The 27,439-nt window shown below is 50.5% G+C and overlaps 1 protein-coding gene across 1 annotated transcript in view; it reads right to left on the reverse strand.

The window, feature by feature from the left end:
• Positions 1–27,439, reverse strand: part of LOC144487531 (FH1/FH2 domain-containing protein 3-like) — a 67,454-nt gene that overhangs the window by 39,133 nt on the left and 882 nt on the right. The window contains exons 2-5 of the mRNA XM_078205617.1: positions 22,737–22,856; positions 16,701–16,862; positions 9,325–9,515; positions 6,828–7,002 (exon numbers count right to left, since the gene is read on the reverse strand). Of these exons, the coding sequence (XP_078061743.1) occupies positions 6,828–7,002; positions 9,325–9,515; positions 16,701–16,862; positions 22,737–22,856 (648 nt within the window). The remainder of the gene's footprint in view (positions 1–6,827; positions 7,003–9,324; positions 9,516–16,700; positions 16,863–22,736; positions 22,857–27,439) is intronic.

Raw genomic sequence — 27,439 nt, forward strand, 5'->3', positions numbered from 1 at the left:
AAAATAGATAAATCCCCTGGTCCGGATGGGATTTATCCAAGGATTCTCTGGGAGGCAAGAGAAGTGATTGCAGAGCCTCTGGCTCTGATCTTCAGGTCGTCGTTGGCCTCTGGTATAGTACCAGAAGATTGGAGGTTAGCGAATGTTGTCCCATTGTTTAAGAAGGGGAACAGAGACTTCCCCGGGAATTATAGACCGGTGAGTCTCACTTCTGTTGTCGGCAAGATGTTGGAAAAAATTATAAGGGATAGGATTTATAGTTATTTGGAGAGTAATGAATTGATAGGTGATAGTCAGCATGGTTTTGTGGCAGGTAGATCGTGCCTTACTAACCTTATTGAGTTTTTTGAGAAAGTGACCAAGGAGGTGGATGGGGGCAAGGCAGTGGACGTGGTATATATGGATTTTAGTAAGGCGTTTGATAAGGTTCACCATGGTAGGCTTCTGCAGAAAATGCAGATGTATGGGATTGGGGGTGATCTAGGAAATTGGATCAGGAATTGGCTAGCGGATAGGAAACAGAGGGTGGTGGTTGATAGTAAATATTCATCATGGAGTGCGGTTACAAGTGGTGTACCTCAGGGATCTGTTTTGGGGCCACTGCTGTTTGTAATATTTATTAATGATCTGGATGAGGGTATAGTTGGGTGGATTAGCAAATTTGCTGATGACACCAAAGTCGGTGGTGTGGTAGACAGTGAGGAAGGGTGTCGTAGTCTGCAGGAAGACTTAGACAGGTTGCAAAGTTGGGCCGAGAGGTGGCGGATGGAGTTTAATGCGGAGAAGTGTGAGGTAATTCACTTTGGTAGGAATAACAGTTGTGTTGAGTATAGGGCTAACGGGAGGACTTTGAATAGTGTGGAGGAGCAGAGGGATCTAGGTGTATGTGTGCATAGATCCCTGAAAGTTGGGAATCAAGTAGATAAGGTTGTTAAGAAGGCATATGGTGTCTTGGCGTTTATTGGTAGGGGGATTGAATTTAGGAGTCGTAGCGTTATGTTGCAACTGTACACAACTCTGGTGCGGCCGCACTTGGAGTACTGTGTGCAGTTCTGGTCCCCACATTACAGGAAGGATGTGGAGGCTTTGGAGAGGGTGCAGAGGAGGTTTACCAGGATGTTGCCTGGTATGGAGGGGAGATCCTATGAGGAGAGGCTGAGGGATTTGGGATTGTTTTCGCTGGAAAGGCGGCGGCTAAGAGGGGATCTTATTGAAACATATAAGATGATTAGAGGTTTAGATAGGGTGGATAGTGATAGCCTTTTTCCTCTGATGGAGAAATCCAGCACGAGGGGGCATGGCTTTAAATTGAGGGGGGGTAGTTATAGAACCGATGTCAGGGGTAGGTTCTTTACCCAGAGGGTGGTGAGGGATTGGAATGCCCTGCCAGCATCAGTAGTAAATGCGCCTAGTTTGGGGGCGTTTAAGAGATCCGTAGATAGGTTCATGGACGAAAAGAAATTGGTTTAGGTTGGAGGGTCACAGTTTTTTTTTAACTGGTCGGTGCAACATCGTGGGCCGAAGGGCCTGTTCTGCGCTGTAATGTTCTATGTTCTATGTTCTACACTGTCCCCATCAAACACTCCCAGGACAGGTACAGCACGGGGTTAGATACAGAGTAAAGCTCCATCTCCCCTGTCTCTTATCAAACACTCCCAGGACAGGTACAGCACGGGGTTAGATACAGAGTAAAGCTCCGTCTACACTGTCCCCATCAAACACTCCCAGGACAGGTACAGCACGGGGTTAGATACAGAGTAAAGCTCCCTCTACACTGTCCCCCATCAAACACTCCCAGGACAGGTACAGCATGGGGTTAGATACAGAGTAAAGCTCCGTCTACAATGTCCCCATCAAACACTCCCAGGACAGGTACAGCACGGGGTTAGATACAGAGTGAAGCTCCCTCTACACTGTCCCCCATCAAACACTCCCAGGACAGGTACAGCACGGGGTTAGATCCAAGTAAAGCTCCCTCTACATTGTCCCCCATCAAACACTCCCAGGACAGGTACAGCACGGGGTTAGATACAGAGTAAAGCTCCCTCTACACTGTCCCCCATCAAACACTCCCAGGACAGGTACAGCACAGGGTTAGATACAGAGTAAAGCTCCCTCTACACTGTCCCCATCAAACACTCCCAGGACAGGTACAGCACGGGGTTAGATACAGAGTAAAGCTCCCTCTGCACTGTCCCCATCAAACACTCCCAGGACAGGTACAGCACGGGGTTAGATACAGAGTAAAGCTCCCTCTACACTGTCCCCCATCAAACACTCCCAGGACAGGTACAGCACGGGGTTAGATACAGAGTAAAGCTCCCTCTACACTGTCCCCATCAAACACTCCCAGGACAGGTACAGCACGGGGTTAGATACAGAGTAAAGCTCCGTCTACACTGTCCCCATCAAACACTCCCAGGACAGGTACAGCACGGGGTTAGATACAGAGTGAAGCTCCCTCTACACTGTCCCCCATCAAACACTCCCAGGACAGGTACAGCACGGGGTTAGATCCAAGTAAAGCTCCCTCTACATTGTCCCCCATCAAACACTCCCAGGACAGGTACAGCACGGGGTTAGATACAGAGTAAAGCTCCCTCTACACTGTCCCCCATCAAACACTCCCAGGACAGGTACAGCACGGGGTTAGATACAGAGTAAAGCTCCCTCTACACTGTCCCCCCATCAAACACTGCCAGGACAGGTACAGCACGGGGTTAGATACAGAGTAAAGCTCCCTCTCCCCTGTCTCCTATCAAACACTCCCAGGACAGATACAGCACGGGGTTAGATACAGAGTAAAGCTCCCTCTACACTGTCCCCATCAAACACTCCCAGGACAGGTACAGCACGGGATTAGATACAGAGTAAAGCTCCCTCTACACTGTCCCCCATCAAACACTCCCAGGACAGGTACAGCATGGGGTTAGATACAGAGTAAAGCTCCATCTACACTGTCCCCATCAAACACTCCCAGGACAGGTACAGCACGGGGTTAGATACAGAGTGAAGCTCCCTCTACACTGTCCCCCATCAAACACTCCCAGGACAGGTGCAGCACGGGGTTAGAACCAAGTAAAGCTCCCTCTACATTGTCCCCCATCAAACACTCCCAGGACAGGTACAGCACGGGGTTAGATACAGAGTAAAGCTCCCTCTACACTGTCCCCCATCAAACACTCCCAGGACAGGTACAGCACGGGGTTAGATACAGAGTAAAGCTCCCTCTACACTGTCCCCATCAAACACTCCCAGGACAGGTACAGCACGGGGTTAGATACAGAGTAAAGCTCCCTCTACACTGCCCCCCATCAAACACTCCCAGGACAGGTACACCACGGGGTTAGATACAGAGTAAAGCTCCCTCTACACTGTCCCCCATCAAACACTCCCAGGACAGGTACAGCACGGGGTTAGATACAGAGTAAAGCTCCCTCTACACTGTCCCCCATCAAACACTCCCAGGACAGGTACAGCACGGGGTTAGATACAGAGTAAAGCTCCCTCTACACTGTCCCCCATCAAACACTCCCAGGACAGGTACAGCACGGGGTTAGATACAGAGTAAAGCTCCCTCTACACTGTCCCCCATCAAACACTCCCAGGACAGGTACAGCACAGGGTTAGATACAGACCAAAGCTCCCTCTACACTGTCCCCATCAAACACTCCCAGGACAGGTAAAGCACGGGGTGAAATACAGAGTAAAGCTCCCTCGACACTGTCCCCATCAAACACTCCCAGGACAGGTACAGCACAGGGTTAGATACAGAGTAAAGCTCCCTCTACACTGTCCCCCATCAAACACTCCCAGGACAGGTACAGCACGGGGTTAGATACAGAGTAAAGCTCCCTCTACACTGTCCCCATCAAACACTCCCAGGACAGGTACAGCACGGGGTTAGATACAGAGTAAAGCTCCCTCTACACTGTCCCCATCAAACACTCCCAGGACAGGTACAGCACGGGGTTAGATACAGAGTAAAGCTCCCTTTACACTGCCCCCCATCAAACACTCCCAGGACAGGTACAGCACGGGGTTAGATACAGAGTAAAGCTCCCTCTACACTGTCCCCCATCAAACACTCCCAGGACAGGTACAGCACGGGGTTCGATACAGAGTAAAGCTCCCTCTACACTGTCCCCCATCGAACACTCCCAGGACAGGTACAGCACGGGGTTAGATACAGAGTAAAGCTCCCTCTACACTGTCCCCCATCAAACACTGCCAGGACAGGTACAGCACAGGGTTAGATACAGAGTAAAGCTCCCTCTACACTGTCCCCATCAAACACTCCCAGGACAGGTAAAGCACGGGGTTAGATATAGAGTAAAGCTCCCTCTACACTGTCCCCATCAAACACTCCCAGGACAGGTACAGCACAGGGTTAGATACAGAGTAAAGCTCCCTCTACACTGTCCCCCATCAAACACTCCCAGGACAGGTACAGCATGGGGTTAGATACAGAGTAAAGCTCCCTCTACACTGTTCCCATCAAACACTCCCAGGACAGGTACAGCACGGGGTTAGATACAGAGTAAAGCTCCCTCTACACTGTCCCCATCAAACACTCCCAGGACAGGTACAGCATGGGGTTGGATACAGAGTAAAGCTCCCTCTACACTGTCCCCATCAAACACTCCCAGGTCAGGTACAGCATGGGGTTAGATACAGAGTAAAGCTCCCTCTACACTGTCCCCATCAAACACTCCCACGACAGGTACAGCACGGGGTTAGATACAGAGTAAAGCTCCCTCTACACTGTCCCCATCAAACACTCCCAGGACAGGTACAGCACGGGGTTAGATACAGAGTAAAGCTCCCTCTACACTGTCCCCATCAAACACTCCCACGACAGGTACAGCACGGGGTTAGATACAGAGTAAAGCTCCCTCTACACTGTCCCCATCAAACACTCCCAGGACAGGTACAGCACGGGGTTAGATACAGAGTAAAGCTCCCTCTACACTGTCCCCATCAAACACTCCCAGGACAGGTACAGCACAGGGTTAGATACAGAGTAAAGCTCCCTCTACACTGTCCCCCATCAAACACTCCCAGGACAGGTACAGCATGGGGTTAGATACAGAGTAAAGCTCCCTCTACACTGTTCCCATCAAACACTCCCAGGACAGGTACAGCACGGGGTTAGATACAGAGTAAAGCTCCCTCTACACTGTCCCCATCAAACACTCCCAGGACAGGTACAGCATGGGGTTAGATACAGAGTAAAGCTCCCTCTACACTGTCCCCATCAAACACTCCCAGGACAGGTACAGCACGGGGTTGGATACAGAGTAAAGCTCCCTCTACACTGTCCCCATCAAACACTCCCAGGTCAGGTACAGCATGGGGTTAGATACAGAGTAAAGCTCCCTCTACACTGTCCCCATCAAACACTCCCACGACAGGTACAGCACGGGGTTAGATACAGAGTAAAGCTCCCTCTACACTGTCCCCATCAAACACTCCCAGGACAGGTACAGCACGGGGTTAGATACAGAGTAAAGCTCCCTCTACACTGTCCCCATCAAACACTCCCAGGAGAGGTACAGCACGGGGTTAGATACAGAGTAAAGCTCCCTCTACACTGTCCCCATCAAACACTCCCAGGAGAGGTACAGCACGGGGTTAGATACAGAGTAAAGCTCCCTCTACACTGTCCCCCATCAAACACTCCCAGGACAGGTACAGCACGGGGTTAGATACAGAGTAAAGCTCCCTCTACACTGTCCCCATCAAACACTCCCCGGACAGGGACAGCATGGGGTTAGATACAGAGTAAAGCTCCCTCTACACTGTCCCCCATCAAACACTCCCCGGACAGGTACAGCACGGGGTTAGATACAGAGTAAAGCTCCCTCTCCACTGTCCCCATCAAACACTCCCCGGACAGGTACAGCAGATGATTAGACAAAGTTCCCTCTTCTAATATAATTCTGTTTGCTCCCAGCTCTTGCCTTGCCAGATTATATTCTCCTGACAATACTGATTTCATTCTCCCATTGTCAAATTTCCTGTCTGGTTCACAATTTCTCTTGACGTTTCCACATATTTATCTGCCCCCCCTCTCCCTCACTATATAAAGCTCTCTTTCTCAGTTCCTCTTTGTGTGTCACTTGCTCTCTGCCTCTCTCTTCCTCTCCCTGTATCTCTTTCTCTCTCTGCTCCCCCTGCATCTCCCTCTGACCCCCTCTGCTTTTCTCTCTTTTTGCATCTCTCTCTCTGTGTCTCTGCCTCTCTCTCTGCCTCTCCCTCTGTCTCTGCCCCCTCACACCCATTCCCATCTCTGCCCTGCAAACTCCCCCTGCCCCCCCCCCCCCCCCCCCCCCCCACGCACACACACACACACACACACAAGAATACACTCCCAGGACAGGGACAGCAGATGATTAGACAAATTTCCCTCTTCTAATATAATTCTGTTTGCTCCCAGCTCTTGCCTTGCCAGATTATATTCTCCTGACAATACTGGGGCGGCACGGTAGCACAGTGGTTAGCACTGCTGCTTCACAGCTCCAGGGTCCCGGGTTCGATTCCCGGCTCGGGTCACTGTCTGTGTGGAGTTTGCACATTCTCCTCGTGTCTGCGTGGGTTTCCTCCGGGTGCTCCGGTTTCCTCCCACAGTCCAAAGATGTGTGGGTTAGGTTGATTGGCCAGGTTAAAAAATTGCCCCTTAGAGTCCTGAGATGCGTAGGTTAGAGGGATTAGCGGGTAAATATGTGGGGGTAGGGCCTGGGTGGGATTGTGGTCGGTGCAGACTCGATGGGCTGAATGGCCTCCTTCTGCACTGTAGGGTTTCTATGATTTCTATGAATACTGACCTGTCGCTGCAGTCTCTCCATATCTCTCTCTTGCCTCTCTTTCTGCTGCAGGATTTGGGCTCGGGTTGTGTGATACTCCAGGGCGAAGTCGCTGATGAGTTTGCAGAACTTGCCGACGGTCATCTTGCGAACGCTGGAGCTCGGATAGCCGAGGTACAGGAGGAAGGAATGGAACCTGAAATGGGGAAGAGGACGTGAATCGCACCTCCCTGCACCGACTCGCCGACCGTTCACCCAGGGCGGGCCCCTGGGGGTCAAAACCAGCCTGTCGCATATTGAAAATTGCACTGTGCACTCTGTCCACTCATATGCACATGTACCAGCAGAGGGAGTCTGCCGGAAAAGAAATAACGGAGGCTCCAGGTTTAAGAGTTCATTCAGTTCTGTCTTCAAATGTCTCTGACTAAATAAGGAAAAACATACAAAGGGGAGGCAATGGCCCAGTGATTATTAATCCAGAAATCCAGCTCATGTTCTGAGGACCTGTGTTCGAATCCCGCCCACGGCAGATGGTGGAATTTGAATTCAACAAGATCTATCTGGAATTAAGAATCTACTGATGACGGTGAAACCATTGTCGGAAAAAACCCATCTGGTTCACTAATGTCCTTTAGGAAAGGAAATCTGCCATCCCTACCCGGTCTGGCCGACATGTGACTCCAGAGCCATCCCTAGTTGCCCTCCAAGGGCAACTAGGGATGGGCAATAAATGCTGGCCAGCCAGCGACACCCATGTCCCATGAATGAGTAGTCCACTCGGCCCCTCAAGACTACTCTGTCGATCAATAAGATCATGGCTGATCTGATTAGAATCATAGAATCCCTACAGTGCAGAAGGAGGCCATTCAGCCCATCAAGACTGCACTGAAAACAATCCCATCCAGACCCTATCTCTGTAACGCCACATATTTACCCGACTAATCCCGCTGACACTAAGGGGCAATTTAGCATGGCCAATCCACCTAACCTGCACATCTTTGGACACTAAGGGGCAATTTAGCATGGCCAATCCACCTAACCTACACATCTTTGGACACGAAGGGACAATTTAGCATGGCCAATCCACCTAACCTGCATAACTTTGGACACTAAGGGGCAATTTAGCATGGCCAATCCACCTAACCTGCACATCTTTGGACACTAAAGGGCAATTTAGCATGTTCAATCCACCTAACCTGCACATCTTTGGACACTAAGGGGCAATTTAGCATGGCCAATCCACCTAACCTGCACATCTTTGGACACTAAAGGGCAATTTAGCATGTTCAATCCACCAAACCTGCACATCTTTGGACACTAAGGGACAATTTAGCATGGCCAATCCACCTAACCTGCATAACTTTGGACACTAAGGGGCAATTTAGCACGGCCAATCCACCTAACCTGCACATCTTTGGACACTAAGGGACAATTTAGCATGGCCAATCCACCTAACCTGCACATCTTTGGACACTAAGGGGCAATTTAGCATGGCCAATCCAACTAAACCTGCACATCTTTGGACACTAAGGGGCAATTGACCATGGCCAATCTCCCTAACCTGCACATCTTTGGACACTAAGGGGCAATTTAGCATGGCCAATCCACCTAACCTACACATCTTTGGACACTAAGGGACAATCTAACATGGCCAATCCACCTAACCTACACATCTTTGGGAACTAAGGGGCAATTTAGCATGGCCAATACACCTAACCTGCACATCTTTGGACACTAAGGGACAATTTAGCACGGCCAATCCACCTAACCTGCACATCTTTGGACACTAAGGGACAATTTAGCATGGCCAATCCCCCTAACCTGCATATCTCTGGACACTAAGGGGCAATTTAGCACGGCCAATCCACCTAACCTGCACATCTTTGGACACTAAAGGGCAATTTAGCATGGCCAATCCCCCTAACCTGCATATCTCTGGACACTAAGGGGCAATTTAGCACGGCCAATCCACCTAACCTGCACATCTTTGGACACTAAAGGGCAATTTAGCATGGCCAATCCACCTAACCTGCACATCTTTGGACACTAAGGGGCAATTTAGCATGGCCAATCCACCTAACCTGCACATCTTTGGACACTAAGGGGCAATTTAGCATGGCCAATCCACCTAACCTGCACATCTTTGGACACTAAGGGACAATTTAGCATGTTCAATCCACCTAACCTGCACACCTTTGGACACTAAGGGACAATTTACCATGGCCAATCCACCTAACCTGTATATCTTTGGACACTAAGGGGCAATTTAGCATGGCCAATCCACCTAACCTGCACATCTTTGGACACTAAGGGACAATTTAGCATGGCCAATCCACCTAACCTGCACATCTTTGGACACTAAGGGACAATTTAGCATGGCCAATCCACCTAACCTACACATCTTTGGACACTAAGGGGCAATTTAGCATGGCCAATCCACCCAACCTGAACATCATGAAACCATTGTCGATTGTCGGAAAAACCCATCTGGTTCACCCCCGACCGCAATCAGCCCTACCTGTTTCGTATCCGCCTCTGGACTGACTTCAGGATGATGATGCGTTGTGCGCACTCCTTCAGGAAGGCGGGCAACTTGCTCTTGAATACCGGGCTGCTGTCCCTTTTGGCGATGGCCTTCAGGTGATCCCAGGCTGCCTTGCAATTGTGTTCCAGCCGCGTCAGGTCAGTCTGGAGCTGGGTGAAGTCCACCTGTTGGAGGGGGTGGTGGTGGTGGAGAGGGCAAATGTCAGTCCGCCCACCCCTGAGTGATACAACATTAGGGCAGAGGGCAAAGGTTTAATCCTCCTTCCCCAACCTCTCCCCCCCACCCCACACCCCCAGGGGGTTTTCACGATGCGTCATGTTACGTGACATGGTTGTCGGGGAAAGGGTCATAGGCAGAGGGCAAAGGTAAACCTTTGGACGGCACAGAGTGGCACAGTGGTTGGCACCGCTGCCTCACAGCGCCAGGGCCTGGGTTCGATTCCCGGCCTCAGGTCACTGTCTGTGCAGAGTCTGCACGTTCTCCCCGTATCTGCATGGGTTTCCTCTGGGGGCTCCAGTTTCCTCCCACAGTCTGAAAGACGTGCAGGTTAGGTTCATTGGCCGTGTTAAATTTCCCCGCGGTGTCCCGGGATGTGTAGATTAGAGGGATTAGCGGGGTAAATACATGGGGTTACGGGGATAGGGCCTTGGTTGGGATTGTGGTCAGTGCAGACTCGATGGGCCAAATGGCCTCCTTCTGCACTGTAGAGTTTCTATGATTCTAGGAGGGTTTTGTGAAGGGTAGGTCGTGCCTCACAAACCTTATTGAGCTCTTTGAGAAGGTGACCAAAGAGGTGGATAAGGGTAAAGCGGTTGATGTGGTGTATATGGATTTCAGCAAAGCATTTGATAAGGTTCCCCATGGTAAGCTATTGCAGAAAATACGGACACATGGGATTGAGGGTGATTTTGCGGTTTGGATCAGGAATTGGCTAGCTGTAAGAAAACAGAGGGTGGTGGTTGATGGGAAATGTTCATCCTGGAGTTCAGTTACTAGTGGTGTACCGCAAGGATCTGTTTTGGGGCCACTGCTGTTTGTCATTTTTATAAATGACCTGGAAGAGGGCGTGGGAGGATGGGTTAGTAAATTTGCGGATGACACTAAAGTCGGTGGAGTTGTGGACAGTGCGGAAGGATGTTGCAGGTTACAGAGGGACATAGATAAGCTGCAGAGCTGGGCTGAGAGGTGGCAAATGGAGTTTAATGCGGAAAAGTGTGAGATGATTCACTTTGGAAGGAGTAACAGGAATACAGAGTACTGGGCTCATGGTAAGATACTTGGTAGTGTGGATGAACAGAGGGATCTGGGTGTCCATGTGCATAGATCCCTGAAAGTTGTCACCCAGGTTGATAGGGTTGTTAAGAAGGCGTACGGTGTGTTAGCTTTTATTGGGAGAGGGATTGAGTTTCGGAGCCAGGAGGTCATGTTGCAGCTGTACAAAACTCTGGTGCGGCCGCACTTGGAGTATTGCGTACAGTTCTGGTCGCCGCATTATAGGAAGGATGTGGAAGCATTGGAAAAGGTACAGAGGAGATTTACCAGGATGTTGCCTGGTATGGTGGGAAAATCGTATGAGGAAAGGCTGAGTGATTTGAGGCTGTTTTTCTTAGAGAGAAGAAGGTTAAGAGGTGACTTAATAGAGGCATACAAGATGATCAGAGGATTAGATAGGGTGGACAGTGAGAGCCTTTTTCCTCGGATGGTGATGGCTAGCACGAGGGGACATAGCTTTAAATTGAGGGGTGATAGATATAGGACAGATGTTAGAGGCAGGTTCTTTACTCAGAGAGTACATAGAACATAGAACAGTACAGCACAGAACAGGCCCTTCGGCCCACGATGTTGTGCCGAGCTTTGTCTGAAACCAAGATCAAGCTATCCCACTCCCTATCATCCTGGTGTGCTCCATGTGCCTATCCAATAACCGCTTAAATGTTCCTAAAGTGTCTGACTCCACTATCACTGCAGGCAGTCCATTCCACACCCCAACCACTCTCTGTGTAAAGAACCTACCTCTGATATCCGTCCTGTATCTCCCACCACGAACCCTATAGTTATGCCCCCTTGTAATAGCTCCATCCACCCGAGGAAATAGTCTTTGAACATTCACTCTATCTATCCCCTTCATCATTTTATCAACCTCTATTAAGTCTCCCCTCAGCCTCCTCCGCTCCAGAGAGAACAGCCCTAGCTCCCTCAACCTTTCCTCATAAGACCTACCCTCCAAACCAGGCAGCATCCTGGTAAATCTCCTCTGCACTCTTTCCAGCGCTTCCACATCCTTCTTATAGTGAGGTGACCAGAACTGCACACAATATTCCAAATGTGGTCTCACCAAGGTCCTGTACAGTTGCAGCATAACCCCACCGCTCTTAAACTCCAACCCCCTGTTAATAAAAGCTAAGGCTACCAAATAAACCTGTTGGACTTTAACCTGGTGTTGTTAAACTTCTTACAATAAAAGCTAACACACTATAGATGGATCAGTAAATTTGCTGATGACACCAAGATTGGTGGAGTTGTGGATGAGGTGGAGGGCTGTTGTAGGCTGCAAAGAGATATAGATAGGATGCAGAGCTGGGCTGAAAAATGGCAAATGGAGTTTAACCCTGACAAATGCGAGGTGATTCATTTTGGTAGGACAAATTTAAATGTGGATTACAGGGTCAAAGGTAAGGTTCTGAAGAATGTGGAGGAACAGAGAGATCTTGGGGTTCATATCCATAGATCTCTGAAGGTGGCCACTCAAGTGGATAGAGCTGTGAAGAAGGCCTATAGTGTGTTGGCGTTTATTAACAGGGGGTTTGAGTTTAAGAGCCGTGGGGTTATGCTGCAACTGTACAGGACCTTGGTGAGACCACATTTGGAATATTGTGTGCAGTTCTGGTCACCTCACTACAAGAAGGATGTGGAGACACTGGAAAGCGTGCAGAGGAGATTTACCAGGATGCTGCCTGGTTTGGAGGGTAGGTCTTATGAGGAAAGGTTGAGGGAACTTGGGCTTTTGTCTTTGGAGCGGAGGAGGTTGAGAGGAGACTTGATAGAGGTTTATAAGATGATGAGGGGGATAGATAGAGTGAACGTTCAAAGACTATTTCCTCGGGTGAATGGAGCGGTAACTAGGGGGCATAACTATAGGGTTCGTGGTGGGAGATATAGGAAGGATGTCCGAGGTAGGTTTTTTACTCAGAGAGTAGTTGGTGTGTGGAATGGACTGCCTGCAGGGATAGTGGAGTCAGAAACTTTAGGAACATTTAAGAAGCTATTGGATAGGCACATGGAGTACTTCGGGATGATAGGGAGGAAATAGCTTGATCTGGGTTTCAGACAAAGCTCGGCACAACATCGTGGGCCGAAGGGCCTGTTCTCAGAATCACAGAAACCCTACAGTGCAGAAGGAGGCCATTCGGCCCATCGAGTCTGCACCGACCACAATCCCACCCAGGCCCTACCCCCACATATTTACCCACTAATCCCTCTAACCTACGCAAATCAGGACTCTAAGGGGCAATTTTTAGCCTTGCCAATCAACCTAACCCGCACATCTTTGGACTGTGGGAGGAAACCGGAGCACCCGGAGGAAACCCACGCAGACACGAGGAGAATGTGCAAACTCCACACAGACAGTGACCCCGAGCCGGGAATCGAACCCGGGACCCTGGAGCTGTGAAGCAGCAGTGCTAACCACTGTGCCACCGTGCCGCCCCTGTTCTGTGCTGTACTGTTCTATGTTCTATGTATAGGCCTTCTTCACAGCTCTATCCACTTGAGTGGCAACCTTTAGAGACCTGTGGATATGGACCCCAAGATCTCTCTGTTCCTCCACAGTCTTCAGAACCCTACCTTTGACCCTGTAATCCACATTTAAATTAGTCCTACCAAAATGAATCACCTCACATTTATCAGGGTTAAACTCCATTTGCCATTTTTGGCCCAGCTTTGCATCCTATCTATGTCTCTTTGCAGCCTACAACAGCCCTCCACCTCATCCACTACTCCACCAATCTTGGTGTCATCAGCAAATTTACTGATCCACCCTTCAGCCCCCTCCTCTAAGTCATTGATAAAAATCACAAAGAGCAGAGGACCAAGCACTGATCCCTGTGGCACTCCGCTAGCAACCTGCCTCCAATCCGAAAATTTTCCATCCACCACCACCCTCTGTCTTCAATCAGACAGCCAGTTACCTATCCAATCGGCCAACTTTCCCTCTATCCCACACCTCCTTACTTTCATCATAAGCCGACCATGGGGGACCTTATCAAACGCCTGACTAAAATCCATGTATATGACATCAACTGCCCTACCTTCATCAACACACTTAGTTACCTCCTCAAAAAATTCTATCAAATTTGTGAGGCACGACTTGCCCTTCACGAATCCGTGCTGACTATCCCGGATTAATCCGCATCTTTCTAAATGGTCGTAAATCCCATCCCTAAGGACCTTTTCCATCAATTTACCAACCACCGAAGTAAGACTAACCGGTCTATAATTACCAGGGTCATTTCTATTCCCTTTCTTAAACAGAGGAACAACATTCGCCATTCTCCAGTCCTCTGGCACCATCCCCGTGGACAGTGAGGACCCAAAGATCAAAGCCAAAGGCTCTGCAATCTCATCCCTTGCCTCCCAAAGAATCCTAGGATACATTTCATCAGGCCCAGGGGACTTATCGACCTTCAGTTTATTCAAAACTGCCAGGACATCCTCCCTCCGAACATCTATTTCCTCCAGCCTATTAGCCTGTAACACCTTCTCTTCCTCAAAAACATGGCCCCTCTCCTTGGTGAACACCGAAGAAAAGTATTCATTCATCACCTCGCCGATCTCTACTGACTCCATACACAAGTTCCCACTACTGTCCTTGACCGGCCCTAACCTCACCCTGGTCATTCTTTTATTCCTCACATAAGAGTAAAAAGCCTTGGGGTTTTCCTTGATCCGACCCGCCAAGGACTTCTCATGCCCCCTCCTAGCTCTCCTAAGCCCCTTTTTCAGCTCATTCCTTGCTAACTTGTAACCCTCAATCGAGCCATCTGAACCTTGTTTCCTCATCCCTACATAAGCTTCCCTCTTCCTTTTCACAAGACATTCCACCTCTTTCGTGAACCATGGTTCCCTCACTCGGCCATTTCCTCCCTGCCTGACAGGGACATACCTATCAAGGACATCCAGTATTTGTTCCTTGAAAAAGTTCCACTTTTCATTGGTGCAAGGGCGTGGAATGCCCTGCCTGCAGCAGTAGTGGACTCAGCAACATTAAGGACATTTAAATAGTTATTGGATAAACATATGGATGATATTGGAATAGTGTAGATTAGAGGGGCTTTAGATTGGTTTCACTGGTCGGCACAACATCGAGGGCCGAAGGGCCTGTACTGCGCTGTAATGTTCTATGATTCTTCTATGTTCAAATTACCAAGCCTACCTCGTGACTGATGTACCCAAAGTCAATAGAATCCCTACAGTGCAGAAGGAGGTCATTCAGCCCATCGAGTCTGCACCAACCACAATCCCACCCAGGCCCCATTCCCGTAACCCCACATATTTACCCTGCTAATCCCCTGACACTAAGGGTCAATTTAAGGGCCTATTAATCTAACCCGCACATCTTTGAACTGTGGGAGGAAACCGGAGCACCCGGAGGAAACCCACTCAGACACGGGGAGAATGTGCAAACTCCACACAGACAGTGACTCGAGGCCGGAATCAAACCCTGGTCCCTGGAGCTGTGAGGCAGCAGTGCTAACCACCGTGCTACCGTGCACAGGGGCATACTTAATAAGGTTGAAATGTAATTTCAGATTATTTTTTATTCATTCACGGCCTGTGGGTGTCGCTGGCCGGGCCCCAGCGTTTATCACCCGGCCCTAATTGCCCCTCGAGAAGGTGGTGGGTGAGCCGCCCCTTCTCGAACCGGCTGCAGTCCCCGTGTGGTGTGGGTAACACCCCACAGTGCCGTTAGGGAGGGAGTTCCAGGATTTGGACCCCAGCCTCAGTGAAGGAACGGCCGGTATATTCCCAAGTCGGGATGGTGAGTGGGGCTCGGAGGGGGAACTTGCAGGTGGTGGTGTTCCCCATGTGTCTGCTGCCCCCTCGTCCTTCTAGACGGTAGAGGCGACGGGTTTGGAAGGTACTGTAGAAGAGAGAGAAAGAGACACAGAGAGAGAGACAAGGAGAGAGAGAAAAACAGAGAGAGAGAGATAGAGAGACAGTGAGAGACCGAGAGAGGAATTCAGAGAGAAAGAGACAGAGAGAGGTAGACACAGACAGAGATAGAGAGAGAGCGACAGAGAGATAAAGATAGAGACACTGAGGGACAGAGAGAGAGAGAGAGGGCGTGGGCGGCACGGTAGCACAGTGGTTAGCACTGCTGCTTCACAGCTCCAGGGACCTGGGTTCGATTCCCGGCTCGGGTCACTGTCTGTGTGGAGTTTGCACATTCTCCTCGTGTCTGCGTGGGTTTCCTCCGGGTGCTCCGGTTTCCTCCCACAGTCCAAAGATGTGCGGGTTAGGTTGATTGGCCGTGCTAAAAATTGCCCCTTAGTGTCCTGGGATGTGTAGGTTAGAGGGATTAGTGGGTAAAATATGTAGGGATATGGGGGTAGGGCCTGGGTGGGATTGTGGTCGGTGCAGACTCGATGGGCCGAATGGCCTCTTTCTGTGCTGTAGGGTTTCTATGATTACTAAGAGAAACAGAGAGAGACAGAGAGAGTGAATCGGAGAGAGTGAGACAGGAGAGAGAGAGAGAGAGAGAGACAGAGACAGAGAGAGACGGAAAGAGATAGAGAGAGACAGAGAGAGACGGAAAGAGATAGAGAGAGAGAGAGACAGAGACAGAGAGAGACGGAAAGAGATAGAGAAACAGAGAGAGACAGAGAGAGACGGAAAGAGATAGAGAGAGAGAGAGACAGAGACAGAGAGAGACGGAAAGAGATAGAGAAACAGAGAGAGACAGAGACAGAGAGAGACGGAAAGAGATAGAGAAACAGAGAGAGACAGAGACAGAGAGAGACGGAAAGAGATAGAGAAACAGAGAGAGAGAGAGACAGAGACAGAGAGAGACGGAAAGAGATAGAGAAACAGAGAGAGAGACAGAGACAGAGACAGAGAGAGACGGAAAGATATAGAGAAACAGAGAGAGAGAGAGAGAGAAAGAGCACAGAGACAGAGTGTGAGCGAAACAGACAGAGAGAGAGAGAGAGGGAGAGGGAAGGGCTCAGGAGAGAGAGAGGGAGTGAACCTGACAGGCGATGTGAGCCGGAACAGCCACCAAGGGGGAAGTAATGGGCAGCAGGTGACGGAGGGGGCAGCAGAGAGAGAGAGAGCGGGAATTGGAGGGTTACCTGGGCAGAGTGAGTGACGGCCGTGATCTCCGAGTACAGGTCTGTGGTGTCGGGGAAGTTGTGGTGGACGATTGAGCAGGCGTGGGACAGCAGAGGCTGCTTGTGAACCGTGTCTTTCACTCCCGGCACCTTCTCCAGGTAACTCAGCTCAAAGCCCTTGGCCTGAGGTACACACAGAGAGAGAGAGGAACGTAAAAGAGAGACCAGCATTGATATAACGCCCATTATAACCCCACAGGAAACCTCACACCAGTCAACACCCACTCTGCAATAAAATCATAGAATCTCACAGTGCAGAAGAAAGAGGCCCTTCGGCCCATCAGGTCAACACATGAGATAGACCTGAACTCTCACCGAATCCCATTTACGAGCCCGTAGCCCTGAATGAGATGAGGTGCCAAGTGCTCATTCAGATACTTTTTAAAGGATGTGAGACAACCCGCCTCTACGACCCTCCCAGGCAGCGCATTCCAGACCCTCACCACCCTCTGGGGAAAAAGGTGAGACAGAAAGATAGACATCCCCGTAAACCTCCCACCACACACCTTGAACCTATATCCCCCTCGGGAGTGTTTGATGGGGGGACAGTGTAGAGGGAGCTTTACTCTGTATCTAACCCCGTGCTGTACCTGTCCTGGGAGTGTTTGATGGGGGACAGTGTAGAGGGAGCTTTACTCTGTATCTAACCCCGTGCTGTACCTGTTCTGCGAGTGTTTGATGGGGGACAGTGTAGAGGGAGCTTTACTCTGTATCGAACCTCGTGCTGTACCTGTCCTGGGAGTGTTTGATGGGGGACAGTGTAGAGGGAGATTTACTCTGTATCGAACCCCGTGCTGTACCTGTCCTGGGAGTGTTTGATGGGGGACAGTGTAGAGGGAGCTTTACTCTGTATCTAACCCCGTGCTGTACCTGTCCTGGGAGTGTTTGATGGGGGACAGTGTAGAGGGAGCTTTACTCTGTATCTAACCCCGTGCTGTACCTGTCCTGGGAGTGTTTGATGGGGGACAGTGTAGAGGGAGCTTTACTCTGTATCTGACCCTGTGCTGCACCTGTCCTGGGAGTGTTTGATGGGGACAGTGTAGAGGGAGCTTTACTCTGTATCTGACCCTGTGCTGTATCTGTCCTGGGAGTGTTTGATGGGGACAGTGTAGAGGGAGCTTTACTCTGTATCTAACCCCGTGCTGTACCTGTCCTGGGAGTGTTTGATGGGGACAGTGTAGAGGGAGCTTTACTCTGTATCTAACCCCGTGCTGTACCTGTCCTGGGAGTGTTTGATGGGGAGAGTGTAGAGGGATCTTTACTCTGTATCTAACCCCGTGCTGTACCTGTCCTGGGAGTGTTTGATGGGGACAGTGTAGAGGGAGCTTTACTCTGTATCTAACCCCGTGCTGTACCTATCCTGGGAGTGTTTGATGGGGGACAGTGTAGAGGGAGCTTTACTCTGTATCTAACCCCGTGCTGTACCTGTCCTGGGAGTGTTTGATGGGGGACAGTGTAGAGGGAGCTTTACTCTGTATCTGACCCTGTGCTGCACCTGTCCTGGGAGTGTTTGATGGGGACAGTGTAGAGGGAGCTTTACTCTGTATCTGACCCTGTGCTGTATCTGTCCTGGGAGTGTTTGATGGGGACAGTGTAGAGGGATCTTTACTCTGTATCTAACCCCGTGCTGACCCTGTCCTGGGAGTGTTTGATGGGGACAGTGCAGAGGGAGCTTTACTCTGTATCTAACCCCGTGCTGTACCTGTCCTGGGAGTGTTTGATGGGGACAGTGTAGAGGGAGCTTTACTCTGTATCTAACCCCGTGCTGTACCTGTCCTGGGAGTGTTTGATGGGGAGAGTGTAGAGGGATCTTTACTCTGTATCTAACCCCGTGCTGAACCTGTCCTGGGAGTGTTTGATGGGGACAGTGCAGAGGGAGCTTTACTCTGTATCTAACCCCGTGCTGTACCTATCCTGGGAGTGTTTGATGGGGGACAGTGTAGAGGGAGCTTTACTCTGTATCTAACCCCGTGCTGTACCTGTCCTGGGAGTGTTTGATGGGGGACAGTGTAGAGGGAGCTTTACTCTGTATCTAACCCCGTGCTGTACCTGTCCTGGGAGTGTTTGATGGGGGACAGTGTAGAGGGAGCTTTACTCTGTATCTAACCCTGTGCTGTACCTGTCCTGGGATTGTTTGATGGGGACAGTATAGAGGGAGCTTTACTCTGTATCTGACCCCGTGCTGTACCTGTCCTGGGAGTGTTTGATGGGGACAGTGTAGAGGGAGTTTTACTATGTATCTGACCCCGTGCTGTACCTGTCCTGGGAGTGTTTGATGGGGGACAGTGTAGAGGGAGCTTTACTCTGTATCTAACCCCGTGCTGTACCTGTCCTGGGAGTGTTTGATGGGGGACAGTGTAGAGGGAGATTTACTCTGTATCTAACCTCGTGCTGTACCTGTCCTGGGAGTGTTTGATGGGGGACAGTGTAGAGGGAGCTTTACTCTGTATCTAACCCCGTGCTGTATCTGTCCTGGGAGTGTTTGATGGGGACAGTGTAGAGGGAGCTTTACTCTGTATCTAACCCCGTGCTGTACCTGTCCTGGGAGTGTTTGATGGGGACAGTGTAGAGGGAGCTTTACTCTGTATCTAACCCCGTGCTGTACCTGTCCTGGGAGTGTTTGATGGGGAGAGTGTAGAGGGATCTTTACTCTGTATCTAACCCCGTGCTGTATCTGTCCTGGGAGTGTTTGATGGGGACAGTGTAGAGGGAGCTTTACTCTGTATCTAACCCCGTGCTGTACCTGTCCTGGGAGTGTTTGATGGGGGACAGTGTAGAGGGAGCTTTACTCTGTATCTAACCCCGTGCTGTACCTGTCCTGGGAGTGTTTGATGGGGAGAGTGTAGAGGGATCTTTACTCTGTATCTAACCCCGTGCTGTACCTGTCCTGGGAGTGTTTGATGGGGACAGTGTAGAGGGAGCTTTACTCTGTATCTAACCCCGTGCTGTACCTATCCTGGGAGTGTTTGATGGGGGACAGTGTAGAGGGAGCTTTACTCTGTATCTAACCCCGTGCTGTACCTGTCCTGGGAGTGTTTGATGGGGGACAGTGTAGAGGGAGCTTTACTCTGTATCTAACCCCGTGCTGTACCTGTCCTGGGAGTGTTTGATGGGGGACAGTGTAGAGGGAGCTTTACTCTGTATCTAACCCCGTGGTGGACCTGTCCTGGGAGTGTTTGATGGGGACAGTGTAGAGGGAGCTTTACTCTGTATCTAACCCCGTGCTGTACCTGTCCTGGGAGTGTTTGATGGGGAGAGTGTAGAGGGATCTTTACTCTGTATCTAACCCCGTGCTGTACCTGTCCTGGGAGTGTTTGATGGGGACAGTGTAGAGGGAGCTTTACTCTGTATCTAACCCCGTGCTGTACCTATCCTGGGAGTGTTTGATGGGGGACAGTGTAGAGGGAGCTTTACTCTGTATCTAACCCCGTGCTGTACCTGTCCTGGGAGTGTTTGATGGGGGACAGTGTAGAGGGAGCTTTACTCTGTATCTGACCCTGTGCTGCACCTGTCCTGGGAGTGTTTGATGGGGACAGTGTAGAGGGAGCTTTACTCTGTATCTGACCCTGTGCTGTATCTGTCCTGGGAGTGTTTGATGGGGACAGTGTAGAGGGAGCTTTACTCTGTATCTAACCCCGTGCTGTACCTGTCCTGGGAGTGTTTGATGGGGACAGTGTAGAGGGAGCTTTACTCTGTATCTAACCCCGTGCTGTACCTGTCCTGGGAGTGTTTGATGGGGAGAGTGTAGAGGGATCTTTACTCTGTATCTAACCCCGTGCTGTACCTGTCCTGGGAGTGTTTGATGGGGACAGTGCAGAGGGAGCTTTACTCTGTATCTAACCCCGTGCTGTACCTATCCTGGGAGTGTTTGATGGGGGACAGTGTAGAGGGAGCTTTACTCTGTATCTAACCACGTGCTGTACCTGTCCTGGGAGTGTTTGATGGGGGACAGTGTAGAGGGAGCTTTACTCTGTATCTAACCCCGTGCTGTACCTGTCCTGGGAGTGTTTGATGGGGGACAGTGTAGAGGGAGCTTTACTCTGTATCTAACCCTGTGCTGTACCTGTCCTGGGATTGTTTGATGGGGACAGTATAGAGGGAGCTTTACTCTGTATCTGACCCCGTGCTGTACCTGTCCTGGGAGTGTTTGATGGGGACAGTGTAGAGGGAGTTTTACTCTGTATCTGACCCCGTGCTGTACCTGTCCTGGGAGTGTTTGATGGGGGACAGTGTAGAGGGAGCTTTACTCTGTATCTAACCCCGTGCTGTACCTGTCCTGGGAGTGTTTGATGGGGGACAGTGTAGAGGGAGATTTACTCTGTATCTAACCTCGTGCTGTACCTGTCCTGGGAGTGTTTGATGGGGGACAGTGTAGAGGGAGATTTACTCTGTATCTAACCCCGTGCTGTACCTGTCCTGGGAGTGTTTGATGGGGGACAGTGTAGAGGGAGCTTTACTCTGTATCTAACCCCGTGCTGTACCTGTCCTGGGAGTGTTTGATGGGGGACAGTGTAGAGGGAGCTTTACTCTGTACCTATCCCGTGCTGTACCTGTCCTGGGAGTGTTTGATGGGGGACAGTGTAGAGGGAGCTTTACTCTGTATCTGACCCTGTGCTGCACCTGTCCTGGGAGTGTTTGATGGGGACAGTGTAGAGGGAGCTTTACTCTGTATCTGACCCTGTGCTGTATCTGTCCTGGGAGTGTTTGATGGGGACAGTGTAGAGGGAGCTTTACTCTGTATCTAACCCCGTGCTGTACCTGTCCTGGGAGTGTTTGATGGGGACAGTGTAGAGGGAGCTTTACTCTGTATCTAACCCCGTGCTGTACCTGTCCTGGGAGTGTTTGATGGGGAGAGTGTAGAGGGATCTTTACTCTGTATCTAACCCCGTGCTGTACCTGTCCTGGGAGTGTTTGATGGGGACAGTGTAGAGGGAGCTTTACTCTGTATCTAACCCCGTGCTGTACCTATCCTGGGAGTGTTTGATGGGGGACAGTGTAGAGGGAGCTTTACTCTGTATCTAACCCCGTGCTGTACCTGTCCTGGGAGTGTTTGATGGGGGACAGTGTAGAGGGAGCTTTACTCTGTATCTAACCCCGTGCTGTACCTGTCCTGGGAGTGTTTGATGGGGGACAGTGTAGAGGGAGCTTTACTCTGTATCTAACCCTGTGCTGTACCTGTCCTGGGATTGTTTGATGGGGACAGTATAGAGGGAGCTTTACTCTGTATCTGACCCCGTGCTGTACCTGTCCTGGGAGTGTTTGATGGGGACAGTGTAGAGGGAGTTTTACTCTGTATCTGACCCCGTGCTGTACCTGTCCTGGGAGTGTTTGATGGGGGACAGTGTAGAGGGAGCTTTACTCTGTATCTAACCCCGTGCTGTACCTGTCCTGGGAGTGTTTGATGGGGGACAGTGTAGAGGGAGCTTTACTCTGTATCTAACCCCGTGCTGTACCTGTCCTGGGAGTGTTTGATGGGGACAGTGTAGAGGGAGCTTTACTCTGTATCTAACCCCGTGCTGTACCTGTCCTGGGAGTGTTTGATGGGGGACAGTGTAGAGGGAGCTTTACTCTGTATCTAACCCCGTGCTGTACCTGTCCTGGGAGTGTTTGATGGGGGACAGTGTAGAGGGAGCTTTACTCTGTATCTCACCCCGTGCTGTACCTGTCCTGGGAGTGTTTGATGGGGACAGTGTAGAGGGAGCTTTACTCTGTATCCAACCCCGTGCTGTACCTGTCCTGGGAGTGTTTGATGGGGGACAGTGTAGAGGGAGCTTTACTCTGTATCTAACCCCGTGCTGTACCTGTCCTGGGAGTGTTTGATGGGGGACAGTGTACAGGGAGCTTTACTCTGTATCTAACCCCGTGCTGTACCTGTCCTGGGAGTGTTTGATGGGGGACAGTGTAGAGGGAGCTTTACTCTGTATCTAACCCCGTGCTGTACCTGTCCTGGGAGTGTTTGATGGGGGGACAGTGGCTGATCGAGCTCTGTTCTCTTACATTGACACCATTCAGGAAGTTCCCTATGGCCAGTAGGGTTGCCAAGATACAGTGGAAGGTCCTGTTACCCGCCAGTTGTTCCATTGCAAGCTTCAGGTTGAAGAGAGGCACTGCAATATCCTGTACAAAACATTAGAACAGCGCAGTTAGTGCAAACACCAATATACCCCACACCCCCTCACTGTAACACTCTCTGATATACTCCACACCCCCTCACTGTAACACTCTCTGATATACTCCACACCCCCTCACTGTAACACTCTCTGATATACCCCACACCCCCTCACTGTAACACTCTCTGATATACCCCACACCCCCTCACTGTAACACTCTGATATACCCCACACCCCCTCACTGTAACACTCTCTGATATACTCCACACCCCCTCACTGTAACACTCTCTGATATACTCCACACCCCCTCACTGTAACAATCTCTGATATACTCCACACCCCCTCACTGTAACACACTCTGATATACCCCACACCCCCTCACTGTAACACTCTCTGATATACTCCACACCCCCTCACTGTAACACTCTGATATACCCCACACCCCCTCACTGTAAAACTCTGATATACTCCACACCCCCTCACTGTAACACTCTCTGATATACCCCACACCCCTCACTGTAACACTTTCTGATATACCCCACACCACCTCACTGTAACACTCTGATATACCCCACACCCCCTCACTGTAACACTCTGATATACCCCACACCCCCTCACTGTAACACTCTGTGATATACCCCACACCCCCTCACTGTAACACTCTGATATACCCCACACCCCCTCACTGTAACACTCTGATATACCCCACACCCCCTCACTGTAACACTGTGATATACCCTACACCCCCTCACTGTAACACTCTGATATACCCCACACCCCCTCTCTGTAACACTCTCTGATATACCTCACACCCCCTCACTGTAACACTCTGATATACCCCACACCCCCTCACTGTAACACTCTCTGATATACCCCACACCCCCTCACTGTAACACTCTGATATACCCCACACCCCCTCACTGTAACACTGTGATATACCCTGCACCCCCTCACTGTAACACTCTGATATACCCCACACCCCCTCTCTGTAACACTCTCTGATATACCTCACACCCCCTCACTGTAACACTCTGATATACCCCACACCCCCTCACTGTAACACTCTCTGATATACCCCACACCCCCTCACTGTAACACTCTGATATACCCCACACCCCCTCACTGTAACACTCTGTGATATACCCCACACCCCCTCACTGTAACACTCTCTGATATACCCCACACCCCCTCACTGTAACACTCTCTGATATACCCCACACCCCCTCACTGTAACACTCTGATATACCCCACACCCCCTCACTGTAACACACTCTGATATACCCCACACCCCCTCACTGTAACACACTCTGATATACCCCACACCCCCTCACTGTAACACTCTCTGATATACCCCACACCCCCTCACTGTAACACACTCTGATATACCCCACACCCCCTCACTGTAACACTCTCTGATATACCCCACACCCCCTCACTGTAACACTCTCTGATATACCCCACACCCCCTCACTGTAACACTCTCTGATATACCCCACACCCCCTCACTGTAACACTCTGATATACCCCACACCCCCTCACTGTAACACACTCTGATATACCCCACACCCCCTCACTGTAACACTCTCTGATATACCCCACACCCCCTCACTGTAACACACTCTGATATACCCCACACCCCCTCACTGTAACACTCTGATATACCCCACACCCCCTCACTGTAACACACTCTGATATACCCCACACCCCCTCACTGTAACACTCTGATATACCCCACACCCCCTCACTGTAACACACTCTGATATACCCCACACCCCCTCACTGTAACACTCTGATATACCCCACACCCCCACACTGCAACATTCTGATATACCCCACACCCCCTCACTGTAACACTCTCTGATATACCCCACACCCCCTCACTGTAACACTCTCTGATATACCCCACACCCCCTCACTGTAACACTCTCTGATATACCCCACACCCCCTCACTGTAACACACTCTGATATACCCCACACCCCCTCACTGTAACACTCACTGATATACCCCACACCCCCTCACTGTAACACTCACTGATATACCCCACACCCCCTCACTGTAACACTCTGATATACCCCACACCCCCTCACTGTAACACTCTCTGATATACCCCACACCCCCTCACTGTAACACACTCTGATATACCCCACACCCCCTCACTGTAACACTCTCTGATATACCCCACACCCCCTCACTGTAACACTCTCTGATATACCCCACACCCCCTCACTGTAACACTCTCTGATATACCCCACACCCCCTCACTGTAACACTCTGATATACCCCACACCCCCTCACTGTAACACACTCTGATATACCCCACACCCCCTCACTGTAACACACTCTGATATACCCCACACCCCCTCACTGTAACACTCTCTGATATACCCCACACCCCCTCACTGTAACACACTCTGATATACCCCACACCCCCTCACTGTAACACTCTCTGATATACCCCACACCCCCTCACTGTAACACTCTCTGATATACCCCACACCCCCTCACTGTAACACTCTCTGATATACCCCACACCCCCTCACTGTAACACTCTGATATACCCCACACCCCCTCACTGTAACACACTCTGATATACCCCACACCCCCTCACTGTAACACTCTCTGATATACCCCACACCCCCTCACTGTAACACACTCTGATATACCCCACACCCCCTCACTGTAACACTCTGATATACCCCACACCCCCTCACTGTAACACACTCTGATATACCCCACACCCCCTCACTGTAACACTCTGATATACCCCACACCCCCTCACTGTAACACACTCTGATATACCCCACACCCCCTCACTGTAACACTCTGATATACCCCACACCCCCACACTGCAACATTCTGATATACCCCACACCCCCTCACTGTAACACTCTCTGATATACCCCACACCCCCTCACTGTAACACTCTCTGATATACCCCACACCCCCTCACTGTAACACTCTCTGATATACCCCACACCCCCTCACTGTAACACACTCTGATATACCCCACACCCCCTCACTGTAACACTCACTGATATACCCCACACCCCCTCACTGTAACACTCACTGATATACCCCACACCCCCTCACTGTAACACTCTGATATACCCCACACCCCCTCACTGTAACACTCTCTGATATACCCCACACCCCCTCACTGTAACACACTCTGATATACCCCACACCCCCTCACTGTAACACTCACTGATATACCCCACACCCCCTCACTGTAACACTCACTGATATACCCCACACCCCCTCACTGTAACACTCTGATATACCCCACACCCCCTCACTGTAACACTCTGATATACCCCACACCCCCTCACTGTAACACTCACTGATATACCCCACACCCCCTCACTGTAACACTCTGATATACCCCACACCCCCTCACTGTAACACTCTCTGATATACCCCACACCCCCTCACTGTAACACTATGATATACCCCACACCCCCTCACTGTAACACTCTGATATACCCCACACCTCCTCACTGTAACACTCTCTGATATACCCCACACCCCCTCACTGTAACACTCTCTGATATACCCCACACCCCCTCACTGTAACACTCACTGATATACCCCACACCCCCTCACTGTAACACTCTGATATACCCCACACCCCCTCACTGTAACACTCTCTGATATACCCCACACCCCCTCACTGTAACACACTCTGATATACCCCACACCCCCTCACTGTAACACTCACTGATATACCCCACACCCCCTCACTGTAACACTCACTGATATACCCCACACCCCCTCACTGTAACACTCTGATATACCCCACACCCCCTCACTGTAACACTCTGATATACCCCACACCCCCTCACTGTAACACTCACTGATATACCCCACACCCCCTCACTGTAACACTCTGATATACCCCACACCCCCTCACTGTAACACTCTCTGATATACCCCACACCCCCTCACTGTAACACTATGATATACCCCACACCCCCTCACTGTAACACTCTGATATACCCCACACCCCCTCACTGTAACACTCACTGATATACCCCACACCCCCTCACTGTAACACTCTGATATACCCCACACCCCCTCACTGTAACACTCTCTGATATACCCCACACCCCCTCACTGTAACACTCACTGATATACCCCACACCCCCTCACTGTAACACTCTGATATACCCCACACCCCCTCACTGTAACACTCTGATATACCCCACACCCCCTCACTGTAACACTCACTGATATACCCCACACCCCCTCACTGTAACACTCACTGATATACCCCACACCTCCTCACTGTAACACTCTCTGATATACCCCACACCCCCTCACTGTAACACTCTCTGATATACCCCACACCCCCTCACTGTAACACTCACTGATATACCCCACACCCCCTCACTGTAACACTCTGATATACCCCACACCCCCTCACTGTAACACTCTCTGATATACCCCACACCCCCTCACTGTAACACACTCTGATATACCCCACACCCCCTCACTGTAACACTCACTGATATACCCCACACCCCCTCACTGTAACACTCACTGATATACCCCACACCCCCTCACTGTAACACTCTGATATACCCCACAC

Source organism: Mustelus asterias, unplaced genomic scaffold (assembly GCF_964213995.1).
Source record: "Mustelus asterias unplaced genomic scaffold, sMusAst1.hap1.1 HAP1_SCAFFOLD_850, whole genome shotgun sequence".
Classification (NCBI taxonomy): domain Eukaryota; kingdom Metazoa; phylum Chordata; class Chondrichthyes; order Carcharhiniformes; family Triakidae; genus Mustelus; species Mustelus asterias.